The sequence below is a fragment of the Dermacentor variabilis genome, chromosome 5, assembly GCF_050947875.1.
Source record: "Dermacentor variabilis isolate Ectoservices chromosome 5, ASM5094787v1, whole genome shotgun sequence".
NCBI classification, from domain to species: Eukaryota; Metazoa; Arthropoda; class Arachnida; order Ixodida; family Ixodidae; genus Dermacentor; species Dermacentor variabilis.
The window spans coordinates 119,124,105-119,135,815 of record NC_134572.1 but is presented as its reverse complement, the minus strand read 5'-3'; the positions used below and the strand labels follow the sequence as shown (position 1 = coordinate 119,135,815).

At 46.6% G+C, this 11,711-nt stretch overlaps 1 protein-coding gene across 2 annotated transcripts in view; it reads right to left on the bottom strand.

Moving 5' to 3' along the window:
• Window positions 1-486: 486 nt before the first annotated feature.
• Window positions 487-11,711, bottom strand: part of LOC142581956 (uncharacterized) — a 68,829-nt gene continuing 57,604 nt past the window's right edge. For both annotated transcript variants that reach the window (XM_075691390.1, XM_075691391.1), the window contains exons 2-3: window positions 5,169-5,264; window positions 487-904 (exon numbers count right to left, since the gene is read on the bottom strand). In XM_075691390.1, the coding sequence (XP_075547505.1) occupies window positions 710-904; window positions 5,169-5,264 (291 nt within the window). In that variant the 3' untranslated portion in view covers window positions 487-709. The remainder of the gene's footprint in view (window positions 905-5,168; window positions 5,265-11,711) is intronic.

Genomic DNA, 11,711 nt, shown 5'->3' with positions numbered 1-11,711 from the left:
ATCTGCAGTAGCTATGAGCGTCCACACAGGACCAAATGCACACGGACATCAACGTGAAGCTGGTCCAGCCCTTGCGGGACTTGGCTCCTCGATGAATCACATGTCACGCGATGTACGCTAAAGTAGTACGTTACCGCATGCTGTGTATGTCCGACGTTTTTGAGGCGTGGCGTCGTTCTGTGTTCGAGCGTCACTTTTACGCGGCGCTGTATAAACACATGGGTGAATGAATGTGTGGTGCTTATTGGTGCAAGGGCGAGGTATGGTCAAAGAGCGCCATAAACACATGGGTATCTGCTGTATAACGCCAAACTGAACGCACTTCGACCAGGTCTACCGCGCATCCACCATGCATGCGGCTTGAACATGGACTTGCCGACGGCAAAAGTGTGTTCTGTGCAGTTGCTACTTCAAACTATTAACTAGTGGCGCAAAGTTTTTCGACACTACAGCTTAAGTCGATCGAATCTACGACAATTCATAAAATACTGGCCAGCAGCATTTGGATGCGGCGTTTTATTTGTTTTTGCTTTTTTTTAGTTCTGTTGGCTAGCACACAGACATCGAAGCACATGAAAGCGAGAACAGAACACTGAACAAGGAGACAAGGAGACAAAAAAAAAGGAAGGTGGATGTCAAACAGCGGTCACATATGGTTGAGGAATAGGGATGATTAGTGAGCGGTGAAGCCTAGATGCCTTGCGGGGAGCTAGCGCTGCCTGTCCCTAAGCACTGGCACCAGGGGCGAGAAGGGCTGCCTCTCAGACTTGGTGGGCTCCGAGCGCGACAGCGAGGACGACGGTACGGACTGCAGGCAGTTGCCGTAGTAGAGCGTCGGGTTCCTCTCGTCCAAGAACATGGGGGCGCAGGCCAGGCCCTCGCAGCAGGCGTTCCGTGGACTGCACTGCGGGACACAGCGTGAAGCACGTACGTTAAGGGTAAGTAAACGAAACCAAACGGGAAAGGACGTACACAACATTAAAGGGCTAACTATAGTCCCAAATAGCGTGAGCGCGCGCACACGTTACGTCACCTTGGCGAGAACAACAGCGTCTATAGTTCGACCGATGGTTCGACGCACTGGCGCAGCCAGCGTAACCTAACGTGGCCGATACGCTCCGACGCTCGCCCGCGCGCCGATAGCGCCAGACTGTCAACGCGCCCTAACAGTTAGCGCGATGGCACGTATGTAATAAAGAGCAAAGATGGTTAAAAGCGTGGTGCTGGGCCAGTTCAGGAACATATATGGATGTGTATGAACATATAAGAACATCTAGGATGTCTAGGGAACGTTGTCGCGAGCACTTTAACGGGGGCGTCTCGGGGGCGTGACGGGGAATTGCTGGAGTGCCCGGCACCGCCGTGAGAGGCTGCAGTAGGTCCAAGGAGCCTCGCTTGAACGTCGCCGAGGTCGACGTCCACACACTGGATCGCCAGCGACACAGGCTTGACCGAACCTCCATGGTTCCCGTCGCCAGTGCGATGCTGGCGCTCCAACCTTCTTGGCCCAGAGCCCCGTCGATAATGCCTGCTCAGCGCCACTTCTCTCCCGATCACAGCTCAGGTCACGCGCCTCGAGGGCTCGTGCCGTTCGGACGAATCCGCACACATCGTTCTCTTCCTTTCTTTTTTTTCGTCGCATGCCGTATATGACAACCATATATGTTCATATACGTCCTTGTGTGTTCCTCGACGTCCTATATCATCATCATCATCATCATCATCATCATCATCATCATCATCATCATCATCGTCGTCGTCGTCGTCGTCGTCGTCATCATCATCATCAGCCTGGCTACACCCACTGCAGGGCAAAGGCCTCTCCCATACTCCTCCAACTACCCCAGTCATCTGCTAATTGTGGCCATGTTGTGCCTGCAAACTTCTTAATCTCATCCGCCCACCTAACTTTCTGCCGCCCCCTGCTACGCTTCCCTTCTCTTGGAATCCAGTCCGTAACCCTTAATGACCATCGGTTATCTTCTCTCCTCATTACATGCCCTGCCCACGCCCTCCCCCCCCCCCCCATTTCTTTTTCTTGATTTCAACTAACATGTCATTACCTCGTATTTGTTCCCTCATCCAGTCTGCTCTCTTATCCCCCCTTTAACGTTACACCCATCATTCTTCTTTCCATAGCTCGTTGCGTCGTCCTCAATTTAAGTAAAACCCTTATCGTAAGCCTCCAGGTTTCTGCCCCGCAGGTGAATAGGTGAGGACGTCCTATATATATATATATATATATATATATATATATATATATATATATATATATATATATATATATATATATATATATATATATATATATATATATATATATATATATATATATATATATATATATATATATTCCTGTTGGTTCTATACGTTCCTGGACGCATGTGATCGGACACATATGTTCGGCTCAGCACCTCGTTTTATATTCCTTCGCATATGTTCCTGGCTTCAGCCGTAACAGATGGCAAGCAATCGAGGGCATCTGTTGTGGCTGTGTCCAGGAACACATGCTGCAGTAATGAATGCGCTTAGAGGGTTTTGCAAGCGCACTGACGAGCCTACAGGCTATAAGCAGTGCGAACAAAAATAGAAAAAAGGTGCGGAGTTGGGCAAGCCATGCAGTGCCCAGAGCAGACCTACTCAAAGCATATATGCAGGTTTTAATGAAGCTTTGTGAATATATTCAATGTACGTGCGCATGTCCGCGGAGTGCGTGTACCGGTGTGTGTTTTGGCGAAAGCTGTATAACATCGTCTTTCTAGCCCAACAGTGGGAGCACCATGCCAGGCCATAAGCCAAGTTAACATCTCCAGCTTCTCGTTAATGACGGCATCTCAGCTCTCTCTTTGTATAAAGAAGGTCCTTTCAAGTACCGAGCTGAATGCCAAGTGAAGGGAAATGCAGTCGGAGATGCAGAGCGTCAAAGAGGGAGGCAAGATAAGAAAATTTACAGGCATAAAGATGTATTCGGTTCACTCAAGACAGGGGCAAGCGGAGAGGGCTAGCGAGAAGTAATTTAGATGACGATGATAGAATATAAGGTTTTAGCCATTATGAAATTTTAGATTACACTTCTGAAGAATCGTAAATTATGAATTTTGGATAGCCAGGGCCAGCGCTTTGCCAGGGGCAGGAGGAAAAGCAGAAGAGCATGAAGACTCGACGTTCTGTGCCAACTCTTCAACGTCCCAGATCCAACGTTTGAATTTGAGTATACTTAACCCCATGGTACACAAGAAAATGTACATAAGATGTTACATGTGAGGAAAAAAAAACCAGGTTACAACACCCTGACTGGCCCCATCGCTTAGAAACAAAGCAATAAAACAAATGTACAGGCAAATACAAGTACAGGTAAATAGATTCCCGAAGAAAGTGAACTAAAGAATGCGCAGCACTGGGTTGCGATCCTTCTCCGACCACGTATCGAACAACTTTCTTTTTTGCAATCACAGTGGGCCTTCTAATAGGGACAAATAAGTATGCCGACATCCTTTTACGGTGGGCCTAATAAGTTTCTGCCGTTTAATTGGCTTTCTACGCCTTTATCAACCTCTTCACAAGCGCCAACGACGATATCATTTCTACGGGTACAGGATTGAGATATCTCCTAGAGAACATATGTGGGATGCACTTAGCCGAGATGCACCATATGGCGCGTCATTTGCCAAGTTCCTACTATTAAGCAACTAAACCAAATACAATGCATAGTTTCGGTTTTAAAAGCCTTTAGGAGAAGCATAGACAGTGACACAGTAACTTTATAATGGGTGCGCATGCATAAGGTAGAAAAAAAATTCGCCCGTGAGAAGTGGCGCAAGCGGAAACGTGAAAAGAACTGTGCGATATGGGGGCACTACCAGGGGGCTAGAAATATGTCTCCCTTCGTCAAGATCACATAATCATCGCAACATCACCTCCTATAGACTTGTAACGCCACACCAGGTGCCTGTATTACAGAAATCAAATCTGAAACAATGCTTCGCACGAAAATTTAGAAATAAAAATCCAGAGTTCAGCTTTGTGACTATATCATGGCGTTTTAATTGCGCCAGGCACAAAAATCTAAAGCTGAAAATTTCACTATCGTGGTCACATAGCAAGTGGCTGTAATGGTCAAGCCGAATCAACCCACAGCCTGATAACGACAAAGGAAACATAGGTGTATCATTTTCTCATATTGGTGTACATATAGCTATTTACTACCTGAAAATATGTGGGAAAATTGGTTGCTGTTGCACATCCACTAAGGCCAACTGGTGTTTGTGAGAATTTCGCCCCACTTTGCAATTCAGAGCCCCATGGGTGACTGCCGAAATTAGGCGGCCGGAGTCCAACCTACAAGCTATAACTTAGCAAATAAGGTAGCAAGATAGTCTTGCTGCAATGCGCGCTTGTGATGAAAAGATTGGCTTAGCATTGCCCAAGCCGCAGTCTTGAAGCAGCTGGCAACTTTAAAAAGAGGGGAGCAACCTGAGTGAATTGTACTGTGCCTTTGGGTCACTGTGAAGTGCAAGAGTGGGCAAAGTGTGACCGTTCTTTAGACTGCACGCTGTTCACGCGAGGATTTCGCTATCCACCTGTTCACGTTGTTATTTTCGCAATACGATCTTGCAGGTGCACTGTTGCATCGTTTCTGTCTTTGCCAAACGTAAGGAATTCTACGAATCTATAGCAACACCAACCCAGCTCCGAAACTGCATCAGAAATCCTCTACAAGTCTGATTAGCAGTCATAAGACAGGTGAAAACAGAGCCAATGATACGTGCGAAGCTTTAACATTAGTTCGGCTCTCTGACACAAATCATTGTGTATTTTTTAAGCCTGCTTGGTCCCGCATGCTTGGGTGCAATAAATAAGAGATGCATGTTCGAATTCGACGCTATATTAAGGAATGTAGGTCCAACCGGCACCACGTTTCTGTTTTACGGATCATGCGTTTCAGCCTCGTTTTTGAATGGTTCCTGGATCGTGAAGCTGGAACGGAACACTTGCTATTCCACGCCAATTTCCCAAGTGCAGGCACACTTAACTACGTCAAGCCGCATGACCTTTAGCAGATTAGTACCGCTTAGGTTTCGATTCCCGGCCATGCATAAATCTTGCTTCAAAGATCGAGAAAAGGTTTGGGAAATGCATAATGCCTTCAACAAAGCATGCCACCTCACCTGTTGCCTTTCTGTTCGGCAAGCCTGACTGTGCACTGTCAGCATAGCGGAACACAGGACACCCAAGAAGAACCACAGGACCGTGTATGGTTTCATCTGCGAGAACGGTAAAGTGCACTTAATCGAAAACAGAAAACTCATGACAAAAAACATACGTGAGAGTTTTAAGCGAGCCATTTCGAGCGACAAAATGCGCACACTCACACCCAATCCACGCATTTCACTTTGATCCTAATCTCTCATTGTCATTTTAAAGAAATTGACGAAAGACTTCAAGTAAACTGGGCGCACTTTGCACATGGAAGCTTCTACGCTTTTTGTAAGCATTGTCCGCCATTACTGATTGTCTCGATATTGCGTCTTTTGTCGGTAGCCAGCCGCAGTCGGAGCGGGCATGTTGTTTGCAGTCGTCTTCTGGCGAATCCGATTGTTGGAACGATCTTCGAAATCTCCTTACTAGAGTGGGCAACCGTGGTGACACATAAATGTACGCCGAACTATAGTTCCTTTCTTCAGCCAATGCTTCTTCTTTGTTCGTGTTCTATATAAAAAAATAATAACCTCTCGCACGCTCTCGCACGCACTTTGTGAGAAGCACGTGGTTCACGTGGGTTTGTGAGAAGCACGTTATGAAGAGGAAATATGTGCTGCGGATGTCCTTCGTCAACTCCTGTTCTTTTCATGCTGTTCCCGAGGGTGAACCAGCACCGACTCGTCCAGCTTTCAATTCTACTGTTCTTCGTAGAAACGGGTTAAACTTAAGTGTTTTGGTCTTACTCTGCCTTGAAGTCAAGGCAGTACATTCTATCCAGAGATTTGTTTGGCGCTGCCTGTTATTTCATTCAATTCAATTTATTAATTTCTTACAGAAGAAAGAGGAGCAAGAGCAAAAGGCTATGTGGCCTGACAGAGACTTGTTCCTGTTGACTTTCAGCAAGCAGGTACATACATTTTACATGCATTGTACGAACATTTTTTGGCATACTTTCTTTATGCACGTTGCATGCAAAAGGTCATTCACATGAATTAAACATCTGGCGTATATGAAAAGCAAGACAAAACAACACATACACTCTATACATAAATCGCATCTTTTTTTTTTCAACCATGGACTACAGTACAGTGAGCATTTTTACTTGTAGGAAATATGTCATGACTCAACAAAAACGTCTTCATATAATGTTTAAATTGAGGTGCATAAAAACAATTTCCTGCTCAACAGTATCTGATGGTCCAAGTATTTGATAGACCAGGTCTCGACGTCAATAATTTGCGCGGGTGAAAGGTGTTCGCGCTTGTTTGCGCAATTGGTAACGTAATGGAGAAAGAGCTGTGTTAATGATGTGAAGCCTATCGCGTTTTATATGTAAAAATAACCTATACTGATATAACTTGGCTGGCTCGGCGAAATGAGTGCTTGCGAAACAGGTTGCATATCCGTAGATCTTGCGGCCTACCACGATAGCTTTCAAACATTCGTATTAAGCTTTTTTTTGAAGTATCAATTTTTCGTAATTTTTTGCAGACGTTGTTCTCCAAGTTCTCCTACCGAATATTCCACGAGCTGCCCCGTATGTTTGATTGATGCGGCACATGGCCTTGGACGCCTGTTTAGGTCTATTGACGGGGCCCACACGGGGGAGCTCGTGGCATGCTCGGTAGGAGTGTTGTACCTTGTTCCACTTTCGTGCTGCAAAAAGTACTTTGGGCAGACGGGACGCTGTCTTAACATCCGCCTGAGGGAGCGCCAAGGTGCGATCAGGAATTCAACAGGCTCGAATATGGCCGCGCATTGTCGAAATTGGCCATGCAAACGTTTGTTTTAAAAAAAACTAAACATCCTATAAAAACGGAAACCAAATCAACCGCGAGATTGTGGAAGCCTACTGCATGCATGTCAACTCAGGTGCATGCGTGAGCCAGACTTCTATCTCTCCGCATGATAAGGAAACGAACTTTTTTGAATGGCAAGATAGGCCGACACCCTTTCACCACTTGTACGCGTCACTTCGTCACATGGGGATCTATAACGCAAGGCTATTCCAGTATGTTTTTATTCCAATCTCCTGACGTCAAATTTGCGTAACCGCCGACGCAAGCATTGGGCGGTGACCCGCAGGGTTGTCTGAAGAGACCAATCAAACGCTCTCCTCATTTATTAGGAGATCACTTTTGTTGGCTTGTCTTGAGCGGCTTGTCTTATCTAATTGGCTGTCAAGAGGCGAGGAGCACGCTCAAGTGGAGAGGGATTCGATGGGGCTGAGCCAGCGCACTGGATGTCCATAACCGGATGAAGAGGGTGGTGCCGGCGTCCGCGATTGGTCCGCTTTCCCTTAATTAGCTTGCGGTGACTGGTCGAAAATCGCGGCGGCATGCAACGGAACGTTAAGAATGCTGCTAAAACGGATCCTCAGCAAAGAAGAGTTGGCAGAGTGAGGTCATAAACGTGCCGAAAGGGCTCGAAAGCGTTACACGCCCACGAAAAAAGTTTATTGTACGCAAATAAACCGATGACCTCCGGCAGGTGCGAGTAGCCAGTGCCTGAGCGATCGGCGGCAGCCATTTTTTATTACTTTCCGAACATGGTAGCCTGCGGCTATTCCGAAAAAAAAAATCAGTTTTGTTCGGCATATTAATGCATCCTTAACGCGTACACGTCACTTTGACGCGGTGAGTTTTCGCGGTTTTGTGACGCCGCGTGACAGGCAATTGAAGTGGGTGCAGCAGTGAAATTTTTGACCAATGGCCGAGCTCTAATGCGAAAAGGCGTCGAGTGAGAACTATTTTTCCTTTGTTCGGTTCATTCATGCATAATCAGTGTGTACACGTCATATCGGACGGGGAGCTATCGCGAATTTCGTGACTTCGCGCGACAGACAGGCGAAGTGAGGGTGGTCCAAAAATGTTTGTGACCATGCAATCGCGGACGGCTGATTGCAGAATTAAAATAGAAAAGTTTAGAATAGCTTTATGTTATAGCGCCCATGATCTGATTCTCTGTATATTTAATCACTTGTTTGAAGAAATAAACCAGTTGTTAGTCTGCGCTTGTATCGTCCACTCCCTTTAGTCCTTCGTCCGGGTTGCGCTGCCCACCCCTAGGTTCAGTCGCCAACTAGTCCAGCTTGTTGTGTTGAGTCATCTCCACAATGCAACGGTATTTTCAGAAAACCTCCTCGGTAATAAGTCGCTCAGTACGTGCTACAACGCGAACACGTGTGGCAAAGCGGTCGCGAATCAAGGCCACGGAGGCCGCATTTCGATGGGGACGAAATGCGAAATCCCCCGTGTACTTAAATTTAGGTGCACGTTAAGGAACCCCAGGTGGTCGAAATTTCTGGAGTCCTTCACTACGGCGTGCCTCATAATCAGGAAGTGGTTTTGGCACGTAAAACACAAAACGAAAGCGGTCGCGGGTTGTGGATCATACTGAAAGTGAGCGATAGATAGTATGCATACAGTGCTCAGCGACTGAAACGTGATGGTCAAAAGGGAGGCAGTTTGGGCGAGTTGGTATGTCGTGACTCTATTAGACTTGTAGCGAAGCTCAGAATGCACAAAAAAGGAAAGTGGAAGGGGTAATGAAAAGAAACGGAGAACAGGGTGAGCACTAACTTCCAACTGTTGGTTTATTTCGCGACTCAGAAGGCTACTTATACACTGAGCGAACCATGTGACATGAAGAGACAACAACACAAAACGGAACAACAAAAGCAAAAGTAACCATGTGAAAAAAACATATTCGGACAGCCTGTGGCGGCAGTCCGAGATACGCCAATTGATTGCTTGATAACGATAATGAAGGTGAGCTTACCCACGCATGGCCAAGACCTATGATAGCTTTTGTTTCAATGATTTCTACTGTAAGCTGGTTATGACTACGACCTAGAATGAGGCATTCTTCTAAAACAGGTTCGCAACCACACGTTTTGGAGTGCTGTGTAAGAAATCCGCCAGCTGTAATATCATTCTTAGCATTGTAACAATGTTCGCGCAACCTATCATTCGGACATCGGCCAGTCTGACCGACGTAACGTTCTCGACCTAATATCACATGGTTCGCTGAGTGCATAAGTAGCCTTCTGAGTCACGAAATAAACCAGAAGTTGGAAGTTAGCGCTCACCCTGTTCTCCGTTCCTTTTCATTACCCCTTCCACTTTCCTTTTTTGTGCGTTCCGAGCTTCACTACAAACCTAAAAGAGTCACGACACACCAACTCGCCCAAACTGCCTCCTTTTGGACCTTCATTTCTAGTTCAACGGGCCCCTTTCTTGCCACAACTCGTGACCCGTATGCCACTGCTTGGCGACTTGCTCGGTGACTCTGGGATCTGAATGCGAATCGAGGCGCTATTGGAAATCTTGCCACTGGAGTCGACCACAACGACGGCGAAGGTCTTCCCGTCGCTGTTCGCCCTAGCTGATCGCCTCTGAGCCCCCTCCCCACGCCTATGGCGGTTCGGCCGCTGCTGCTCCTTCCCTCTTTCTTCCACCACTCTTTTCTATCCCTTCCCCCCTGTGCAGCACGGTTGAGGTGTCCTCATCTGAGAGACAGTTACTGCGCTGCACTTTACCCCAATTCTTCCTTCCTCAAATAAGAATCTCTATCTCTCTCCCGTCGCTGTACTCCGCGGCGTCGAAGAAGCTGGCACGTGCCAGAAGTCTGTCGCACTGTTTCTACAAGCCAAGCTAGCCGTTCTGCCCGCGAATTACCCGTTTTTAATACGTAACTCCGACGAAGTGATTGACTTTCTGAAGGACAACTCCGATCGAGGCTTCCAAGCCTTCTCCGTCGATGTTAAAGACCTATACTATTCTATTCCTCCCCAACATGGCCGCAATTAGTACATGACCGGGGTAGTTGGAGAAGTATGGGAGAGGCCTTTGCCCTGCAGTGGCCGTAACCAGGCTGATGACGATGATGATTGTATTCCTCACAATGACCTGCTGTCAGCTATTTCGTAGACGATTGATGAATTTGGTGCCACCCGTTTTCAGAATAATGCTGGGCTGTCAAGTAACCAATTTTAAGAACTTTTGTGCTTCTATTTGTCATCGACGTTCGTTACATGGAATGATACCATCTATTTGCAGAAAAACGGAGTGTGCATCGGTTCTTGCATTGCCCAGCTCTTCAGCGATTTATTTTCAGCTCGCCTAGATGTCGCCATGTCGGTTAATCTTAATCAGACTAATGTTTTTAAAACATTTGGTCATGTGGACGATTATTTGTTTTGTATTCAGTGTTCTCTGGCTGACCTTGAGACTGAGGTTGCCATGGTGGTACCAGCAGTCAAAGAATGCCTTGCCCCCCTTGATGTTACCCACGAGCTCCCGCAGAATGACACGATCCGGTTTATGGATCTGCGCTTAGCTTGTTCCGATATTCACACGTGTTGGTACTATGAACATCGTGCCAACAGACCACTTCTTTCGTTTCATTCGGCTCATTCCAAGTTGGTCAAGAGAGGCCTTGCTAACCTTTGCCTAAATAATGCTTTTCACAAATGGTGCCATCATTCGGTTTTGTCTAGCTTTGCTTCTCAGTGCGAACGGCTTTCGCAGGCGGGTTTTCCCGCGTCTTTACAGGTGTCAGTAGCTGAACGGATTCTAAGAGACTTTAGAAAAGACAACCGGCGTGAAGATAATTTTACAACTACTCGGGGTAGGACAAGCATTATCCCGTATATCCACACCGTCTGACAGAATCTGAAGAAAATCGCCAAGCGAGCGAATATTCGCGTGGTGTTTTCTGCCCCTAACAAGCTTATGAGGATTTGCAAGCACATCAATTCGAATAAGGAGGCTCCTCCTGGCTGTGATAAGAATCATAACAAGAAGTTTGTTAATTTGACACATTGTGTTGTTTATTGTTTTCCACTCATGTGAGGAAAACATTACGTTGGTCAGACTGGCCGATGTCTGAGTGATAGGCTGCGTGAACATTGTTGCATTGCTAAGAATTGTATTACAGCTGGAGGTGGGGGGGGGGGAGGGTTCTTGCGCAGCACTGCAAAACGTCTGGTTGCGAACCTGCTATAGAAGAATGCCTCATTCTAGGTCGTAGTCATAATCAGCTTACGAGAGAAATCATTGAAGCAAAATCTATCATAGATCATGCCCACGCATGGGTAAGCTCACCTTCATTATCTTTATCAAGCAATGAATTGGCGTATCTCGGACTGCCGCTACATGCTGTCTGAATATGTTTTTTCACATGGTTACTTTTGCTTTTATTGTTCGGTTTTGTGTTGCTGTCTCTTCATGTCACATGGTTCGCTGAGCGTAGCCTTTTGAGTCACGAAATAAACCATCATATGGATGTTAGCGTTCACCCTGTTCTCCGTTCCTTTTAATTACTTTTAATTACCCCTTCCACATTCCTTTTTTGCTTGTTATGAGCTGCGCTGCAACACTAAAAAAGACTGAAACGTGTCACGCGGGGCGCCCGGCTGGCTCTCCGTGCACCGTGGCGAACGCTGGAGACACCAAGACGATTAACTTCCGTACACGATGAAGGCGATCGACTGCGTGACACATTGT